Here is a 20,945-nt window from a genome sequence, read left to right as displayed (position 1 = left end):
TATTTTAAGACTCATTAAAAGAAACCCAGCACCTCATATTCCTAGATATAGATAATGTTAAAATAACTGTTTAGATTATCATTTATTTATTTCATTGTGGCATTAGGAGTGTACTGGACATGTTATTCCTTTTTTTTTTATTAGAGATATAGGCTGCCCTCCCCAAGAAGGCTCAGGGAGGCTTACAATAAAAGGCAAAACAACCCACAAAGTACAGAACAACAACAGACTCTCCCAAAGATACCCAGAACTTCAAAACTCTACTCCACCCCACCTCACTCATTTCTGCTTCCCTGGCTATCACCCACCTGTGCTTCCCAAAGCCCATTCACTTCTACATATAGTAAACCTCTCCCCACTTCCTGGTACACACCATATCTACCCACTTTAACTCTCCTGCTTTTTCCTCTCAGTGTTCCACAGAGAGGCTGCAGCTGTCCCCAAGATGGTGTTATTTTACTTTTGGGATGTTATCAAAGGCTGAATTTTAAAACACCATGAATCTAACTTTTACGTTATAACAGTCAAGCCCTCGCTACACATTACATGTATTACACAATAAACTGGTTAGTCACACAATAAATTTAGAAGAGCTACATGTACAAAGTAATTATCACAAGAATAATGACTATCCAGCTATCAAAAGAGCCAACCAGCTACAAAGTTAGTGCTTGAAAATGTGTAAGACTTCGTTTCTATCCAGCTTTAATTTGAACATGTAGCAGGGCCCTCAGCCACAGTCTAGTCATCTATTCTACCTTGTATGGTTCCACCTGTTTCAATAAGATCCTGCGTTTGTGGACGTTATTTTAGGTCATCATACCATTTTTGTATACACGACAACTATTAATGCATGATATAAGAAATACCTGCTTCTCGATTTCCTGTATTTTTCTTGTTGGCCATGTTAAATATTGAGCGCCTTGAATCAACCAGCAGTCTATAGTATCCAGCTGTTAAACAAGCAAGGTTCATCGCATCTGATGATTCCATTAGCAAAGTAATAGGCTAGGAAGAAGACAACCAAATCTTGGTTAAAGCTATTCATTCTTAATGAGCTCACTTGATGAAGTATCTTTGAGTAAAAAAATAGTATATTCATAAAACTTCAGTGAAATAGACTAGTTTTCCTCATCTCTGAAATGTATAATATAAAATGACAACTAGGATCTCAAATGTTTAAAAACATCAGAATTGCATCAAAGATGTGTAACAGGATATTTTAAATTTGTTTGACAATTTTGTTAGATTTCTAAAGGGAGCTGAGCATTTTAAGCTTCTTGCTCCATTGATCCTTTTACCTTACGCAGAGGTTTTTCCAGCATATCATTATTCATGTTATACCCCAAACTACTACAGGCAACCCCCGCTTAATGCAGTTTCAGTTAGCGCTATTTCACTATAGCACTCATTTAGAATTGATACCCGATTCTGCTGAGCGCTCAGACGGTTTCACTATAGTGCTCAGTGAATTGGAGTTTCGGCAGGCAGGAAGGGCAGGAGAAGCAGCAGTGGCAGCGAGTGGGAGGTGAGTGAGTGGCAGTGAGTGGGCGGGCAGGCATGAGGGCCCAGGGCAGGATGGCAGAAGCGTGGACCCAGGCTGACACATGCTGGAGTGGGCAGGGGGGTAGAGACAAGTGGCTGCAAAAGAGGGGAGGAGCACGGGACCCAAGCTGGTGCCTGGGGCCAGGGCTGGCAGGGGCCTGCATCCAGGGTGGGGGGCAGGAGCATGCGGCCTGCGCTGGGTGGGGGGCAGAAGCATGTGGCCTGCGGGCTTCCACTGGTGCATGCTGGGGCCAGTGAAAGCCTGCACCCAGAGCAGGGTGGAAGGAGCATGGGTGCCTGGGCTGGAGAGCAGGGGGAGTGGGGAGAAGCGGTGGCAACAGAGACAAGTAGCACAAGCCCGCGCTGGTGGCCAGAACCAGCAGGGGCCTGTGCCTAGAGTGGGGCAGCAGGAGCACGGGGCCTGCATTGATGCCCAGTTGCAGGGGCCGATGCCCAGAGTGTGGTGGCAGTAGTGCCAGTGCCCGGGCTGGCAATTGGGGCCAGAGAGGCCAGCAGGCAGGCGAGGGGGCTGGGGAGAGGCGGCAGCAGTGAGAAGCAGCGAGGTGGGGCTGGGCATGAGCGTGGGACCCGTGCCAGTGCCCAGGGCCAGGATTGGCAGGGTCCCAGAGCAGGGCAGCAGAAGCACAGGCCTGGGCTGTTACATGGGGTGGAGCGCTAGCAGGTGGGCGGGGGAGTGGGCAGAGGCAGTGGCAAGGCAGGCAGCAACCAATTAATCTCTATTTACATTCATTTTTATGGGGAAATGGATTTTGCTTAGCGCCGTTTTGCTTAGCGCTCGGTTTCTTTGGGATCAATTAAGAGTGCTAAGCGGGGCCTGCCTGTAATAGCAAAAAGCTAAGAATCTGTTACTGTAGGAGTTGGAGGAACTTCAATGAAGCAGAATCACTGAACCTTGCCAGAAAACTAGAGTGTTATGCGGGATGTATGTGTGGAGAAGCAAAATGACAAAAGCAAGCAGCAGAGATGAGGGAAGATGCAAGATGAAAGGAGGTGGCAGTGAAGGTAGAGCACACTGAGGGAAAGGGACTCTATCCCAAGGGTGCAGACAGAAGTGCAGCTCCCAACTGCAACTTAGAACAATTTTTGCAAAGAGTTCTGAGTTACAACGTTACCCCAGACCAAACAGATGTTCTCTGTTGGTTTTAGTGGGGAGAGGAATCTAGCTGGCTGCTGGGAGTCTGCAGTCAGGTTCCCACAACAGTGGCCATGGCTCTCTGCTAGTGCCCAGTACCCGCTGTTTTCAGAATGGGAGGAGGGAAAGGTAGTGGAGGGAGCTTGTTCTTGGGGCTCCCGACCTGGTGCTGAAGAGTGGGGTTGGTGAACAGGAGTCCTCCCGCTTCAGGGGTGGGGCAAATGAAAACCCCCCAGATTGAACTCCCTCTGCTCCCTCTCCCCCTCTCAATCTGAAAACAGTGACAGGCTGGGAGCTCTGCAGACACAAGTTACAAAAGATGCTACATTTTGAAATGTCTTTATCATACCTCATGCAATGAGGGGTCAGATTTTCACCCAATCAGCCTTTTTTCAAGATGTCTGCAGCTGTGCACTTGTGTTTAGTCACAGCTAAAAACTGCCTTCTGTGGCCAAACTGGGCAAAAATTGTCACTTCTGTCTGCACCCAAGGTAGCAGCACTACGTTGCAAAGGAAGGGGGAAAATTGAAGAGAATTGGAGATTCTAAGAAAATATGCCAAGGTGATGACATTAGTGTATGAAGAGTCAAGAGTCTACAATCAATAAAAGCCAATGACCATAGAAAGAACATAAACAAAATGATTGCAGAAACTGAAATAACACAAGTGCAGAGAAGAGGAATGTAGAAAGTGAGATCAACATTTAAAATGATCTTACAGCAGTGACAGAGAAGGGTCCAGAAAAGACTTACATTGACCTAGGTTACAAAAACAGTGGGAGCTACACAGAAAAATGAAAGAGCATAGGAAGTGACAGTATCTCAAGCCCAGGAGCATCAAAATGAAACCCAAGTGTAGCCAGAGTTTCTATATTTCCTATATCATGACACATATTCCTTTACCCAACATTTTATAGGTCTGTATAGCTCCAGGAGGTAGGTATTGCCATGGCTCCTGCCCCCTATGCTGTTTGTGTAGTTTGCATTAAATACTCAGTGGATTCCTGCGTAAATCAAGATTAGAACCTAGATCATCTGGTACCAGACAAATATTTAAACCACAAATCTACCTTTCTTTGATAAAGCACTGTGTACTATGCACTATACATATTGCATGCAAATCAAGTTTGCAATGAATATCCCATTGAAGACTGTACATGCCTTCAGTTTTTCTATCTGTAAAATAGGAATAATGATCCTAACCTTTTTTGTAAAAGCTTTGAACTGCATGAATGAGAAGTCCTGAGAGCTGCTGTTGCTGCTTCTCATGCCAGCTTAAGTTTATCCCCAACACTTGCTCTAGTGATTCATTTTTAGGTAGGTATTTTCCAGGTGTTTTCATAATTTAGAACAAAGATAGCAGCACCATAAGATTTTTAGCCCATGTGAGGTTCCCAAAAGTACCCCTGCCTTTCTTTTTTTTTAGTATCTCCCAGCAGAGCTAATTACACTCTGAGCAGTGCCACACTAACATTGCTCCCAGTTTCAGAGCTAGTGCACACAGAACCAGCATGGATTACCAAAACACAGCACTGCCGTGAGCCACAAACATACCTGAAGGGGTTGTACATACTCTTTGGGCTGTGCCCCTAGCAGTATCCTGTTCTGCACTGTTTCACTGGTCACAGATTCCACATTACAGCTCATTATCACATTGAAAAACCTGGGGCCCTTTCAGTAAAATATTTGGGAAGATAATGGTTGTCCATTTTACTAGAACTGCCTGCTAGCAAATGGGCAATTATTGTAGAGGAAGCTATGAAATTGCTCTCCAGACTGAAACTAAGTTCTGTGATCAGAGCTGTCTAACACAAAGCAGGCACAGAACAAGATCTATAATACTGGATTGTAAACCAACACTCATGGTGTTAATACTGTTCCCTGGCACCCTCATTCAGTAGTACATTACATGAATAGTTTTAGGCTTGATGGAAAAATCCAGACATTTTTAAATTTGTTTTTATTGAGAGCCAAGTATTTTGTTTTTGGGCAGTCTGAAATTTTGATCCCATGTATAGGAACTTTGGCAGAATGATCCATACTTCCTACAAGGCATTCAACCACAGGGAAAAAATAACACAAACTATTAATCCAAAGATGAGTAAATCAATTCTTGTTATGTAAGACTTTTAGAAAGAGCTGACATTTTAAATGCTTTGTTGACACTGAACTTTTTGTGAAGATTAACAGCAGTAGGTAATTTCCACAGAGATTTCAAATGCCAGGAATACTACTGTAACCTACTTCTCACCCATTTTGCATTCTTGTAGCAACCAAACCCTTATTAATGACTTCTTTGAAATAACTTACACTTGAGAAGCTATTTAAAGGAAGAATCAACAATAAAGACCCAAACTGAACTTTATATCCAAGGTTCCTAAAGTGCTTTGTAAATATTAATTAAAGCTCATAGTACCTCTTTCTCCTTTTAAAGACTGGCAAACTGACATAGAAGGCTGCTATGCTAGAGATATCTAGATTGTACATCTTTTCCTTAGGAAAGCCCACTCCCTCTTGTTTCACAAAGTGCAGCTCACCCCCAGGGAAACAGGTGGTGGTTCAAGTTGCCCTCATTTTGAGTTGCTGCTCTGAGGCTCAGCTGTTATACTTTCTAACTAAATAGTTTTTGTACATAAGCCCAAATCCTAACAAATGCCAGCCTCTTCTTGGGACTACCCTGTATCATAATACACTTTGGGTGGTCACATTTTTGGAGGAGTTCTTTAACTACTAATATATACCTGTTCCAAACATGTAGTCCTATATGGTAACAGGGTTTGGCTTCCCTGTTACCATGGTTCTAGTGTAAATTGAGTGTGATGCTCCACGACAAAAATAATAGGAAAACTTACAGGCTGGTGAACACCCTCTGTTCTCCAAGTCTGTAACAACAAGAAGAAGAATAAACTTGTGATCTGCTAATTCATTGAGGAAAAAGATATTATATATGGTTGGTATCAAGAATGGCAAGGAAATTGAGACATAGTATCCATGTCTACATGAGACACTGACTGTGCAGTCATTACTGCACAGTAATTTAGTACTTGTTTATACTGCACAGTACTGGAGTTACTGCACAGTAGTGTCGTGTCATGCTTCCTGCCACATCACACTATTGTGCAGTAGTCACAGGGTATATGGGAAGAAAATACACTATTGGGTGAAACTACTCAGTTCAGGGGCCCAAGAGATCAGCCAGAATGTATTAGGAATCAATGAGCTGGTTGAAGGGACCTTGGATTCTTATGGAGTCATTTAAAAATGACTCATTGAGGGACCTGGGATTTTTAAGGAAACTCATCCCAGGAGGAAATTAACTGAAACTTCATTTAGTTTCTCCCTCTATATCTGCATACCCTGTTATTTGCATGCAGTGGAGGGAGAAGAGAGAGAAGCAGACCCTTCCTGGTCACCAAACTTTTGGGACTGGCAAGAAAAAGGGGATGCAGCAGGCAGCTCATAAAGAGACTCAAGGCTGAAAGCTAGGAGTGACTAAGGAGTTGGGAAAGGCTGCAGAGCAAAGAAAGCCAGGCAGCCTATTAAGCTAAGCAAAATTGCCACCCCCTCCACCCCGCTCCTGTGGGACACTCCATCTGTCCCACCATCACAGCATTCACAAGCTGCGCCGGATATGTAGAAAAAACATTTAAAGCTGTGTCTATGGCTGAATCGCTGATTCTCCAAAGGCGCATCAAATCTTCAGATTAGGCCGAATTGAATCAGGACAGTGATCCGAATCAACGAATTGAATCACTCTCCCGCGATTCAGGGCAAATCCGAGTCTGAATCGAATATGGCTCGTTTTGCACACCCCTAACCCACAACTACATTAGACAGGCAAAGAAAAAGCAGAAAAAATTATAGAAAAAGAAACTTTCTCTGAATGCATCTATACATGCAACCCACTGCATAGTTGGTACTTTAGCAAGTATTAAATGACTGCATAGTACCCGCCAATACTACGTAGTCCTGGTGGTGCATGGGTTGTTTCTGACCCTACTGAACAGTAGTGGCGGCATCACACTTAGTGCATGCTGACGCTATGTCACCATAGCTTGGCGCTACAGCAACGTAGCGTCTCACGCACTCTCTTAGTAGGTGATTCTATATATGTGATCCTGTATTAGACGGAACTCTGGTCAAATGTGGTGCGGTGATACTTAGGTTCCTGTAATGTCCATCTTTGATATAGAACTTTTCATCTGTAGATTTCAAACTACTTCATGAGGAGGTCAGTATCATTATCACCATTTTACATCCAGGGAAACTGAAGCACAGAGTACTGAAATTACTTGCCCAAAGTCACCTAGCAGACCAAGAGCACAGCCAGGAATTCAACTCAGGTCCTCCAAGTCCAATCCAGTGCTGTATTTACTAAGACCTCTCCTTCTCTAAGAAATAATATGTATTCAGTTTGATTAAATCAATTCTAAAATAATTTCTTGCACCATGGGTGGCATGAAAACCTTTAAAATAAAATCAACTCCACAGCTCTCTAAATATTCTCTCTACAGGATATTTAAATCAAAAAGAAAAAGGAAAGCAGCATTATTTTAGAAGTACAAGTCTGTACAAACCAACACCAGCTTACCTTCACATCTAAAACATGCAGCTCAACTCGAACACTGCTTTCATCTTCTGTGAACATCTCAATCCTGTTCACATGGCTGAAGTCTGCTAGCAAGGCCACCAGATTTGTTTTGGTGTTTATTACGTGGCTGATACCATACCGTGGCCCAACTAACAATGTCACTTCTGAACGTTTTTCTGCCTGCTGAAAAATTAAAAGAAAAAAAGGTAAGAAACCCAGTTATTGTTGCATATCACACATATGCATAAACAATCATCACTCTCTCAATTTGCACAGTTTCTTTACCATGAATTACTACATTCTCTGGTGACAAGTAAAAACCAAATACATGACTTCTCTAGATTTGTGTGTAATGGAGAAAGGAAATGTTATCACACTTCAGTTTACTTTGTTGGAAAGTGACTGTATTGTGATTTGCATATGAGTGAATGTTGATTTATATTTCTTAAAAGAACTTCATTACCAAGGTTTTTTCTTATCTCAAAATCTTTAATCTGTTGCCATTGTGTGCATGGTGTCATTTGCCAAGTGAATGTTATCTTCATATTGCCAGATGATAAACTGAATACCAAAGAATACATTTTCATAAGGAACAATTAGAGCAGGGTGCTGCTGGTCTGCTATTTTCTTATTTTTTAATGAGATTTGGACTTGAATGTCGTCAAAGAAAATATGTCAGTCCAGCGTTTCCAAATTTACTGGAGAAAATGATCAAGAACTTAAAAGGAAAAAATAATTACCACTAATGTTGCCTTGAAGACACGCCCCCCATACAGTCGTAGATCACTGAGGAACTTGAGATAATGCACCTTGGCTTGCAGGGCAGACAGCTGAGCAAAGGGATGCAAATTGCACATAATATTATATTTATTACATAAGTACGATGGGCTGAGAGAAATCAACACAAACAAATGGATGAAATAAATTATGAATATATAGCCTACAGAGAATGGCCTCGATCAGTCTGAAGTAAAGCATTATACATTTGATTTCCTGATGAGGGAATAAATAGTTTCAGTCTTAAAATTAAAGTGTTATTTTGTTTTGGTAAGTTGTACTTGGGAATTCGGTATGGGCTATATCAGGGCACTGTAAGAACACTGGAACCGTTCCAGAGAAGAGAAAACGTTAGACTACTCAGACTAAACATCTGCTCATTGAGGGATTTCAAGGGTAGACTGCATCTCTTTCTTCCTAATCACTGTCAGTGTAAATTCTTTAACATTTTGTAGCTTGAAAGAGAATAAAATGTCTAAGAATTTCCCAGGATCAGATTTACACAGTCCACTTTGCTATACATGTGTGATATATAGGAATTTATCTGACCCTTTTCCACTGCTTGTAAAATGTTTTTTTTTTTAACCAAAAAACAATTCAGTCACATTTTTAACTACACTTAACAGAGAACGAATAGGGAAAACATTTATTATGAAGCAGTACATGCAACATATAGCATGTACTGCTTAATAATCTCTCTCCATGAATATTGGCAATAATCTATTAATTAGGGCAAACAGAGTGAAATGCCTTAAAAAAATATCAGCTAAGGCAAGAATATTTATTTAGAATGGAGGGGGAAAGAGGATTTTTTTTTCAGTTCATCCAAATCATTTAGGCCCAAATCCTGCAGCTTTAAAAAATGTATTCTGCATGCAATTCAAACCCGACTCTGTCTTTATTCCCCCATTCACTGTTGTGCTTGCTGAAAAAGGTGCAGGTTATTGTACATCACTGTTGATGGCTCAAAATCTAGCACCAATAATTTATTCAAGAAACCTGCAGTACCAGTATAAAATACATCCAGCTGACATCTGTCAGTTGTTGTCTTGACTCTATAAAGGGGCTATATTACTTTGTCCAGGTAAGAGTTCAGCCATTAGCTTTCAGTTAACAGCTAACATTTACTGGTACTAAAGTAAACATTGCTTTACAATCATCACTTGGAGCCAGATCCAAAACCCAGTGAAGTTAATGGAATCACTCTGTTCGCTTCAGGAGATTTTAGATCAGGCACTTGGGCTTTTTTCTCATTCTGAAAATGCATCATCCTGCTGCCTAAAAACATTACACATACAACAGACATTTTCCATAGATAGGTCCTTCAACAGTTTCCAGTTGAAGCAATGGCTTAAAACCAAAGGTAAGAACTTTATAGTATCACTGAAAATTCAATTTCTATAAGCAAGATAATTTATCACATACCATCTTGCCAACCAGAGTTGCTTTACCCTGAAGAGCCAGAGCAAATCATCATGTCCCACCATGAAAGAGTTATCTGTCTGTGCCAGTCTTGCAGGTTAGCACAGCAGAGCATCGGAACGAGAGGACATATTTCCACCAAGAAGTTCACCATTAACAGCAGGCATTAAATGAATAAAAATCTTGGGGTTAATAGTAAATTTCTCACCATTCCAAGATAGGAAGATGGCTTAGTTGGGGTATAATTAATTAATTGAAATTGTTCTTGGGAATGGGATAATAGGTTCTGAAGGTTATAAAGTCTACAGTCTCTGAAAATATACCTGCTAGGTATTTCTCCAAAGGACTAGTTTTAAGCATTTCCCATGCATGAAGTCCTCTCTGGTTTTTAAAATATATTTCCAATTAAGATGCAAATGTAATACCTTTTTACCCGGAGGAACTAGGTTTTGATTTGCTTTGACAAGGTGTGAAAGTGCTTTCTTTATGTTCTTTTCTTTCATGCTTTGCAGCACAGCAGATGGAAGAAAAGTCTCTAATCCCCATTCTTTTCTGAAATAAAAGGCATATCTTTAATTTCACATTTCTACGTTGATTATTTATCTACACTTAGATAATGGCTGTGAGACTGTGAATGAGATCATGAAGGCACAGAGAGAGGTGGTAAAAGCCAATTTTGAAATAACAAAGACATATTACTGTCTATACTCACAGAATACTCATACTACTGAACAGAAAAAAAAGTATGCTTTTAACATCTGAAATATAAATCTCTCTCCTCTCCCTCACTCCAAAGAGATTCCATAGTTCCTATCATTTTCCCTCTTTAATTCCACATACCCAAATCATAGATAAATGCAGGAAAACATAGGTTAGCTCCAATATGCACATTATACATTTCCCAAGAGAAACATTTTTAAGCACTGTATAGGTTGTACTTGCTCCACTATACCTGCTTTCCTTTAGGATTTTTTAAAATTTATTACCGCACTGCTAGGCCTACATTTCAAATTATACCATGAGCATATTAGGTGCAGTGTGTGTCCCACGCAACCCCACACATATCTTGTGCAATTGCTAGTATGCACCAGGCATGTTCAATATGACAACAGTACTTCCTCCTCAAGGTAAGTCTTTACTACTTCTGTGGTACTCCTCAAAGTACTGCCTGCCAACACCAAACCCAGGAATGAGATGGGGAAGGCCACCTTGGGGCTCCTCCTTCACTCTTGAGATCCGTATCTCCAGTGGGCAGTGAGACTGGCAGTGGGAAGACACCATCAAGGCAACTTCATCATGTCATTCCCAGCTTTCGTGCACTGGGAGGGGTCTGGGCAGTGCTGTGCTCCTTAACGGGGTGCTGCAGAACTCAGACAGATGTAACAGACCGTGAGAGTTGCTGAGTGAGTGTTGTGAGTCAAAAAGCTATCAGTGTTGCTTTCCAGACAGTAACCGGGATCCTTTCTGGGAGTCCATAAGGCCTTTAGGCTAGTGTTCATGGGTCTGTGTCAACCAGGGAAGGAAGAGAGGTTTAAAACAGGTGTTTTTCAGGTATGGTCATTGCTAACTTGGATTAAATTAAAAGTGCATTGAAAGTATGTAAACTACAATGCAATATAATGCTAAGTGAAATTTAATTTCCTTCTGTTTTTAACTAAAGGGGGAAATAACTTTTGATATTCCTTTTACAAGTCCTATCTATTTTATTTCATTTTATTGGGAGTTGTTCCTAAAAACATGACCTCTACATTCTCCTACACACAACTGGAATTAAACTGTGGTCTGTTTCTAGCATCATTACCAGAAGACAAATGGCTTCATCTGAAACTACTGCCTCTGCAGACTCAGTAAGAGGAAGCTTTACATAGGATGACCCTGAGATGCAAAAGCTACTAGGCAGAGTGTGAATGCTTCAAGGAAGTGCTGCAGGTAAATTAAACATTAAACAACAACAAAGACCTTTTTATCCACTGTGTTTCAGGTATTATTTTCGGAAGCTATTTTTATGTGTTTTCACATATTCTGAAAGCTTATAAGGAGAACATGAAACAGTCAACTGACTATTTCTAGAGCCAAGAAATGTTAAATTTATTTCTTGAGTTAAAAAAGGAAGAAAGCAGTTGAGTAATTTTGAGATTTTATAATCTTCTGAACTGTGATGCAAATAAAGAAAATAAGTTAGCCCTATTGAATTTCATTCCAGTGCATGGCAATGCAAACTGAGAGAAGTCTACTTCACTCCATTGGGACTACTAACATGCAAAATAATAGCCCCAAGAGCAACAGCTTAGGGCTCTGAAGAGTTCATGCTCTTGGATACATTTTACTTAAAAAGAGGAAACCTAATATAAGATCTAGATACATAGCAAACATGCAAAACCTGGAAACAACTTCTAAAATGTATTTTCAAAGAACACTATTTTCACTTTCAGAGAACACTCTCAAAGAACATTCTTTATTCCACTTACTCAATATATTTGAGAGAAATTTTCTGTGTTTGCTTGGTAGTCACAGTTGCAATATACATTTGCAATGCAGCCAGTCTCAAAGCGATATCATATTTCAACTCTGGTCCAAACCTCTCCTGAACCACATCATTACAGCTCTGCCAAAAAACCAGTAGAGGGAGCATGACATTAAAAAATCTTTGATTTAAAACAGTGAATCATAAATATTTTTGTTAAAGAACTCTGCCACAAGATGAGCTCCATGTTCAAAAGTGGGATTATGCTGAAGGTAAATTGTCACTCTCAGAGATATCACATATTCAGGAAGACTGGATACCTGAGAAGAAACCAAGGGTATCTGTCAAAGAGAAAGTGGCATGGGAATAACAGTACTTTCATTTCTAAAGAGATGTTGTGAGGATATAATCAATACATTAACAACTGTGAAGTCCTTAGATACTATGGTGATCGTGTGCCTAAACCAGATTGGTAGATTCACATTGTGCATGTTCTATCTCTCTTACCTTTCAGTCTGTTTTTCAGCACTGACACTATAGTACCAGAAGTAATTATGCCGTTGTGAATTACTTCCTTCTAGAGATGAAGAGTACCACAACATTAGCATGAAAGAAAAATTTGGGGGGGTTAGGAAGGAAGAGAATGTGCCAGGAAACAGTCGGATACACGTGACCCTGAATGTAGTGGTATTATATAGCACAATCAGAATTAAAAATCAGGAGTACTTGTGGCCCATTTCTATGTGGGACAGTAAAAGTAAAAATGTCACTCAGCATATCCATTTTTATGTTTCCTTTGTTCATGTTAAGGCTGGACACATTTTCACTCACCTGTACATACAGATATTCAAAAGCCACTGGATCTCTTCTTAAGAGGTCAATGGGATCCTTTGGAACAAAGCTAATTCTGAAAAGACATCTCATCTTATGGGAGCCTGGCCTCTGGGTCACCTAGGACAGTGCAAAAAATGTGAAAAATATTACAGACAGTCTCAGAGAATGCAGTTCACAGTTGTAATTCCTTTCCCTAGTTGAGAGCCTAGTGAATGCCATATCAACACTTGACCTGCATAAATATACCTAAATTTAAACAGTGGAATTCACTTGCTCTGAAGGAAAATATACTGTATTTACTCAAATAGAAGACAACCCTGATTGTAAGATGATCCCCAAATAATTAGATTCTACATATGGCAAATTTATAAATTTGTAACAATTTTCCAGGTACAGAATCTACTTGTTGGAGGTTTACCTTGAATTTGTCCCCCTCCCACTGCTACATCAGTGAAAATAAATCTGAAGTGTCAGGTAGTCCCTTTGCCCTCTGCTTATCCCCAGCTTCTTATCTCTGAAGTTCCTTCTCCCTTTCTTTGCTACTCTCTGAGAGCCATGTTAATTAAAGCACCTTGAGCATTATGTGTATCAGCATCCCCATGCTGAAAAGTGGTGGTGATGAAAAGTGTTTAGCAAGCTTTCGTTAAAGTGCCCCTACCACCATTTTACAGCGCGGGGATGCTGCTACATGTTACTCTGAAGTCTGCTGGAGCTCAGTAATTAGCACATTCCAGCAGACTTGATTAATTGAGTCTGCTCTGACATACTGTACTTAAAGTGCATTTGAACAGCCTCACTGAACATGTATAGGCACCCATTGTTCATCCAGAATTGATGAATGTTACCTTCTTTTTTTTTTAACTGTTGAAAGTTTTAGCACAAGTACTCCATAAACACACTTTTGAGCATCACTTTGGCAACTACCAAGGCATCTTGAGCAAGGCTAAGGACGTCCTCCTCCCTCTCTACTCAGCCTTGGTGAGACTGCAGCAGAGGGGCTGGCCAAGCAGTGACCACCCGCAGGTGGCCTTTTTGCAGGGGGTGCATCACCCCTGAGGAAGGATATGGAAAAGCTTGAGAGAGTCCAAAGGAGGGCCCAGAGAGCAGGTCCTATGGGGAGAGGCTGAAAGACTTGGGACTATTCAGTCTGCAGAAGAGAAGACTCAGAGGGGACTTGGTGGCAGCCTATAAGTACAGTAAAAGCCCTGTTAACTGGCATCCCCTGGGAATGGGGGATGCCGGTTAATCAAATGTGCACTGTCTGGTGTACTCCCCAGGGTCAGTGTGCCAGGGGACAGGGAGGGGGACCCTGCACAAGCTGCTTTGCCCTGCTCAGGCTGCTTTGCCTTGGGCTGTGGGCTGAAGAAGTGGCAAAAACTCTGCTCGCAGCAGTGGCGAAACCCGGAAGCGGTACTTCTGGTTTCGCTTTTGCTGCAGCCCTTGGATGCCGGTTAATAGAGTTTTCTGGCTAATAAAGTGCCGGTTAACACAGCTTTTGCTGTATATCCAGGGCATATATCAGGGCCTCAGGGAGCATCTATTCAAGGCCCCCCAGAGGAGGACAAGAAATAATGGATATAAACTGATTGAGGATCGCTTCAGGCTAGACATAAGTAAAAACTTCTTTACAAGATACTAATTTTATTAAAGCACATGTATGGCAAAAAGTTTTGTGCAACAGCAGAAAGAAAATAAAAGGAATATTAGGGGAGAAATAGAGCTGTCAAGTCCTCAGCATAATTAGAACTATTCTCCCAGGTCTGGACAGTCAATCTCTAAAACACGGATAACCTGAACAACCTATGCCGGAATAGCTGTTCAGTAGCAAGAGCCCTGTGACACACACAGGTTTACAAAGTGGCAGCAGAGGCCAAGCTCAATGTGAGCAAGAGCACCTGCCTCGCCGTGGGCGAGCTTGGGGACATAGAGTCCCTGAGGGTCTCAGTTCTCTGCAAGGGAGTCAAGATCCTCATGGTGGAGTTCGATCCCAAACTGAGTGGAAGGATGGCCTGGGCAAAGAAGGAGGCCAAGTTTAAGCAGATGTTGGATCTGTGGCACGCATACCACCTCTCCATGGGGAGGCGCATAGCGCTTATGAAGGTGATGTTGCTACTGTTGCTTCTGTACACCACACTGGTCTTCCCACCTCCTCAGCATGTCACTCACAGAATCCAGAGAGTCATGTGTGTCTTCTTCTGAGGATCTAGAGGGGAAAGGGTAGCAAGGAAGACCCTATACAAGAAGAAACAGATTGCGGGCAGGGAGATGCCAGACATACTCCTGTTCCTGTGAGCAATGTACACAAGCCAGATCTGAAAGCTGATAACTGGTACAGAGAACAAAACAGCCTGTCTCATCAATTATTTTGCAGGTCACCTCCTGAGACTGTGAGGCGTATATGCACCAACCAAAGGGAGACCGTGGACCATGGAACACCCCTGATTCTACAGGGTCCTGAATGAGTTCCGGAGGGAGTAGGGGTTACAGAATGAAGGCCTAGTGACTATGTCAAATGACAGGAAGATACAGAAGGAGGTCAGAGCCAGAGACATGCTATTGACCATGGAGCTGCTCCCTGATAACAACTGCCAGGCTGTCTGGGAGCAGACCTTCCACAAGGACCTACAAAAGGACCACAGAGTTCTGAACTGGCTAACAGTCCAGCCACACTCCCAGTGAGGGCATGGAGACACAGAAAGGGGCAAGGAAATCAACCCAGCTGCCCCAGGGAAATCTGCCAAGGCACAACAGAGACCGTTGACCATCTCCTATGTCTTTGCCCATAAGCCAAGGGGGTGCAGAAAAAGCCAAACTGGCTCTGCGATGAGCTGACAGGGGTCAGATTGATGATGAGGGAGGTAGTGTTTTACGGACACGTGACTAAGCATCAGGGGACCCGGAAAACCTGCTTTGACCAGTTTGTATCCTGCATTAGAGGAACCCTGTGGAAATCCAGGAACCTCCTGATGTACAGACACATGAACCTCAAGGAAACAGATTGTGTTAAAATGTTTTTGAGTGAACTCCAGTCCTACTACCAGAAATTGGTGGGAGAGGACGGAGAAGATAAAACCAACTCTACCTGGCAAAGGGAAACTTGGCACAGGCCCTTCAAAGATCCTTCTAGATGGGGAATGGACAGGGATAGCAAAGAGGACAATGCGACAACCGGACCTGGAAACAGTGACGATGACAGAAGCAGTATCAGCAGCAGCGAAAGCAACAGTGACAGTGACAGCAGCAACAACAGTGAATGAACTGAGAATGTAAACCCCCAAATCAGGGCTAGGACTAAGAGACCGTGTGACTGGGTTAGGGAAAGGACTGCAGATGGGTGTGCGGGAGCATGTGTCCACAGGTGCGTTTATTGTAACGGATGCAGAGGCTTTAAATGTGGTTTAAAGTACGTGAAGAAAAGTCTTGTGCTAGATGATGTGTGTTTATATTGTTGTATGTCTGTCTGTATGTTTATACATATATAAATATTTTTGTTTTAAAAAAAAGGTAGATTCCTATTAGCATGTTTGCCTAATACGGGCCAAGTATTTTATAGTCATGCTCAGTGTTGGCTGCATTTAATCAACTTTATAGTTTCTATTGCTGGTTTCCATTGCTGAGCACATGCAGCAGTTTTGGCAGCAGTTTAATGATAGATAATGAATGAGGTTTCTTTGTATGAAATTATAAGACAAGGGGCTTTTTTCCCAATGCCAATTGTGGGGGAGGAAGTCTCACCTTGTATTTGAGTAAACTTGGTAAGTACTGTTCTCTCCCTCTCCCTCTTCCATGCTCCCACCCAATGCAGTGTGCACACTGCAATACTGGTTATATCTAGCCTCCACAGGTAGTTAAGCTGTTCATCAAAAAAACTGATTACCCTTTGCAGGACTTTAATTGTATTCAATTTTCAGAAGTTCCAAATCTTAGGTTAGATAAATTTTGTTTATATATTATTTTTACTGTCATAGCATATTTGTTGACAGGGATTTAGAATAATAATGTATTTTTCAATTGAAATCAATTATATCTAAGTGCCTCAAATTCTTTGAAAACCTTAGCCTCAGTGAAAATTACCCATTGAAAAAGCTGAAACATGATTTGTAGCTGTAGGAATAATTTATTTAACTATGTCACTGCAGATCAAGACATTTCCCCCAACATTTCCAGACAAAATAGTTATCCTTCCCTCCAACAGACACAAGAAACCTGTGTTTGAGAGTCCCTACAGAACTTTTTAAAACAGCAATATAATTAGCTAGGCATAATCACAAGGTAGCATTAAACAGAACCACCAGAGAGACAGACTAATCAGCTAAATGCTATTTCTGTGTTTATGCTATAATAAAATAATGTCAGAAGAAAGTACATGATGGTAAATTAAGTGTTACAGGGTGTGTCTACACATTCATAAATGCACTATAGGTAATGTGCATTAAATCTAGTACCTCCATTTTGAGGTACTAGAAAAAGGCTCATTAGCCTATTTTAATGCACACTAGCTAAAGACCGTGGTTTTTGTGATGCTTTAATGCACATTAAAATAGGCTAATGTGTATTAAAGTGCATGTGTATATGCGCCCACAGATTCCACAGGTACTCAAAGGAAAAAGCAGTTGAAAAATACAGAATAAGCATACTTCATTTAATTTCATGGAACCACAGAACAGAATCAAAGAAGAGTAGGGCTGAAAGTGACTTTTGGACGTCATCTAGTCCAACATCCTTCTGTGGCAGGATCATCCCTATCCCATATAAATCCCAGTCTAACCTATTACTAAAACGACACAATCACCCCTACTGCACAAGTAAAAGGCACAGAACCCTAACCTGCCACAAGTAAAGCAGGGGCATGAGGGCTGTCAGTATCCTGCTGCTGCAAGGGGTGTTAAAATAAAGTAGAGGGGCAAGACCCTCTAGCCAGGAACTTTCAAGTTTTAGTCCCAGCAGAACCACTGGCATATCCCAGTTAAAATCTCCAAGCTTGGCTATATCTAACACCCAATGCTTCTGAGGAAGGCAGGACTTCTGTGCCATCTTGATTTGGCTCTCTTGTACTTAAGCATTATGATTTAGTCTTTAGAAGGCCACAAGTCCCTTGAGTTTCAATTTAATCATTCTTTTTCTACAGGCCCCCTGGATTTTTTGGCAAGTTGAACTGGAATTTAAAAATAAATAAACTTATGGCAGACATTTAGCAAGGAAACTTTCCATGTGAATGGTTAAAGTTTGCCAAAGCCAGAAGCAATTATAAACAGAGTCTCCTACTGGAAAGTACTGGGCATCCTGAACTACTGGATCCAACTGTAATCAGCCTATAATTTTTATTTTCCAAGAAGCAATAAATAAAGTCACAAAAAAGTGCATCACTATCGATCACCATGAAAGTGAACAGATTCTGACATCAGTAAATGAATACAGCAACAAATCTGGCTTAATCAGAAAGAAAATATGTTCACTTTCATAGGTAGCTAGTCAGGATTTAAAGTCTAATTCAAAATAAGCATGTAAAATAGTTTCAATAGACTGAGCAAGTTCTCAGGACTTTTGCAATGGTCACTTTAACTGGTTATAACATAGCCAATATGAAACGGATTTGAGACTCATTTTTTATCTTTAAATATGAGTATCAATGAAGTTTTCATAGTTTGGTAATGGACTACCAAAGCAACAAAGAAAAATGCTTACGTATTACAAAAAACAACATGCTATGAGAGTTAGATTTATAATCCCATATAAAATTCAAAGACTCAGTGCTTTATTCAGAGGCTGGAACTATAAATCTTGACAGTTTTTTAAATAACTTCCTACTAATAATTTACAGCTTACCCATTCCCACAAATATCTACTTATGTATATGTTATTGCACAAACCTGAGTTAGAGTCTCCTGTTCATGTAGCAAGAGAAGTTTGGTTCCAGCTCCTTCAATTCTTTGCTCTAGCATCAGTGAAAAGTGTTCAATACACTTGATGGAAAGCTTTTCTTGGAGTGTTAAGATGACATCCTAAAATACCAAAAGATTTACAAACAGTGATTAAAATGATGAAACACATGGGGTCCAAATCTCCACGACTTCCCTTTTTGCATCAGTATGTAATTAGAAAGCAGAAGTAAAATTCTGCAAACCAGAATGGTTGTTTTTAATTTTGCTTTGTACAGGGGGAAATGACCACATGAAATACAAAGTAGTGGAAATTCAGGCTCTTTATGTTTATGCTTCTTTGATTGAAATATTTGGAATCAGATTATAACTGCACAGGAAAAACATAGTATCTGATTTGTGTATGAAATCACAATGGATGGTCTTTTGTATTAAGTGACAAAATCTCTCACAAGAAAGAAGGAAAAAACTCTTCTTTTGTAGTCTGCAAGCTATAGGTTGAGACTGGATACAACATCCTTTGGTGATGTTGATAAAGGCAGATTCAAACAAATAACCATATCTGTTCATATAGTGAATATTTTAAAAACTATAATTCAAATTTCTCATTAAAATGCATTAATATCCTTACATTTAAACACAGATTTACATATTTTAAATACTCTTGGAAAGTTAACAATAACAAGTGCCTGGAGAGTGCTGGGTTTGTTTTCATTTTCACTGTAAAACTTGTTTTTTGAAGAATTATAGCTAGCCTCTTTTACATCGACTTAAATCAGAATATAAATGACTAATTCAATTGTAATTATTCCAAAAACAGCAAGTAAATATTGAATTACCCAACTCCAGCTTTTAATTTGTCCATACCTGTTCAAAAATACACAATTAACATTTCTGTTTCTTTGTTTCTGTGTAAAGAATATTTAGATCATAAATATTTTAGGCTTGTTTTTCTTTTGAGTCCAACGGTAGATAGGAATGTGAAATAAAAATGATCGACTGCGTTAGCAGGGTAATTTTTGAAAGCATTTAAATTCATCCAGAAACATGTTAGGTATACATTAGGATCTAGATGCACAGTTTACTAAAGAGATCAAAATGAATAACAATCTAAGCTACTTTTTAAAGAAGTTAGTTCAAAATGGATCGGGCAGATCAACAGATCAATTACACATTTTCATGGACCAACAAGAAATTGGCGCAAAGGTAGTTTGTGTATTAGGGGACAAGACTGGAGAGGAGTGTATATAGCTTAAAAATGTCACATCATCAACTGAATGGAAGCTACTAATCTAAATAACAGAAGTGAATATTATATTGACTTGGAATAAATTAAAAAACCTATCCAATTAATCTGTTTTTATTGGAGCTTCTAATGTGTGCTCAAACACAAATAATATAAAATGAATTTGAATAAATATGTTTTTAAATTTAATTATCTTACATTGTGATATGAAATATTTTAATTGTTTTATTATACCTTTCCCTATATATACCGAAAGAAAATGCAGATGTCTAGTTATGGAAACTGTTTGTAAAAACATTCTCCCTTATTTAAATAACACATGATTTACTTGTAGCCTGTCTTCTAATCCAGTACCTTATACTCAAAAACTCAAAATTTCCTTAGTCTACTTTAATAAAGCTCCCTCCTTAAAACTCAAATTGAACAAAATGTTTTTGAAACTGATTGAACATCATGAGATATTTATAATGACAATCAAACTGATAAAATAAAGTGAGAAAATCACTGAATACATAGAATACATAAGGTATTTAAAAACAGAATTCCTTAAAGTTAGTACCTAACTACCCATATTAGCCTCATTCCCAATACCTGAATTACACAATGAGGTCTCCAAAACTTACCTGTGACTTTAACCAGAGAGATGTTGTCATGACAGAGCTTTGTCAGGACCTGACACAAAACTGTGGAATGAACTTCACAGAACTAAGGACTGGCACAAACCAGGTCCTATTCTGCTGGAAGTGCAAAGTTCAAACCTTTGATCTTGTTTCTGTTGTACAAACATGCAGTGACATATGTGTACATGCATGTGTGTGTATTGTTCTGCATACATATATATTCCAGAACAAATCAGTCCTGAGGACAGGCTGACTGAACAAACGTGATAGCTGTGTAGTCACATTGCTTAATGTACCCCTGGAAGGCATTCAGACAGTATGGTGATAAGCAGGGATCCTGGTTTTCTCTGATAACCACCATCCCCCTCTGCCCCCCCCGCCCCCCCAGTTTTCAGGTTAAAGTAACCCAAAATCC

At 40.3% G+C, this 20,945-nt stretch overlaps 1 protein-coding gene across 1 annotated transcript in view; it reads right to left on the bottom strand.

The window, feature by feature from the left end:
* The window catches only part of FRMPD4 (FERM and PDZ domain containing 4), a 590,635-nt gene that overhangs the window by 6,867 nt on the left and 562,823 nt on the right, over nucleotides 1-20,945 (bottom strand). Inside the window, exons 8-14 of the mRNA XM_019525199.1 lie at nucleotides 18,656-18,787; nucleotides 12,783-12,902; nucleotides 11,956-12,092; nucleotides 9,913-10,039; nucleotides 8,029-8,118; nucleotides 7,289-7,471; nucleotides 870-1,008 (exon numbers count right to left, since the gene is read on the bottom strand). Of these exons, the coding sequence (XP_019380744.1) occupies nucleotides 870-1,008; nucleotides 7,289-7,471; nucleotides 8,029-8,118; nucleotides 9,913-10,039; nucleotides 11,956-12,092; nucleotides 12,783-12,902; nucleotides 18,656-18,787 (928 nt within the window). The remainder of the gene's footprint in view (nucleotides 1-869; nucleotides 1,009-7,288; nucleotides 7,472-8,028; nucleotides 8,119-9,912; nucleotides 10,040-11,955; nucleotides 12,093-12,782; nucleotides 12,903-18,655; nucleotides 18,788-20,945) is intronic.

This window comes from Gavialis gangeticus, unplaced genomic scaffold (genome assembly GCF_001723915.1).
Source record: "Gavialis gangeticus isolate Ggan-Ray unplaced genomic scaffold, GavGan_comp1, whole genome shotgun sequence".
NCBI classification, from domain to species: domain Eukaryota; kingdom Metazoa; phylum Chordata; order Crocodylia; family Gavialidae; genus Gavialis; species Gavialis gangeticus.
This window is presented reverse-complemented; position numbering and strand designations above follow the sequence as displayed.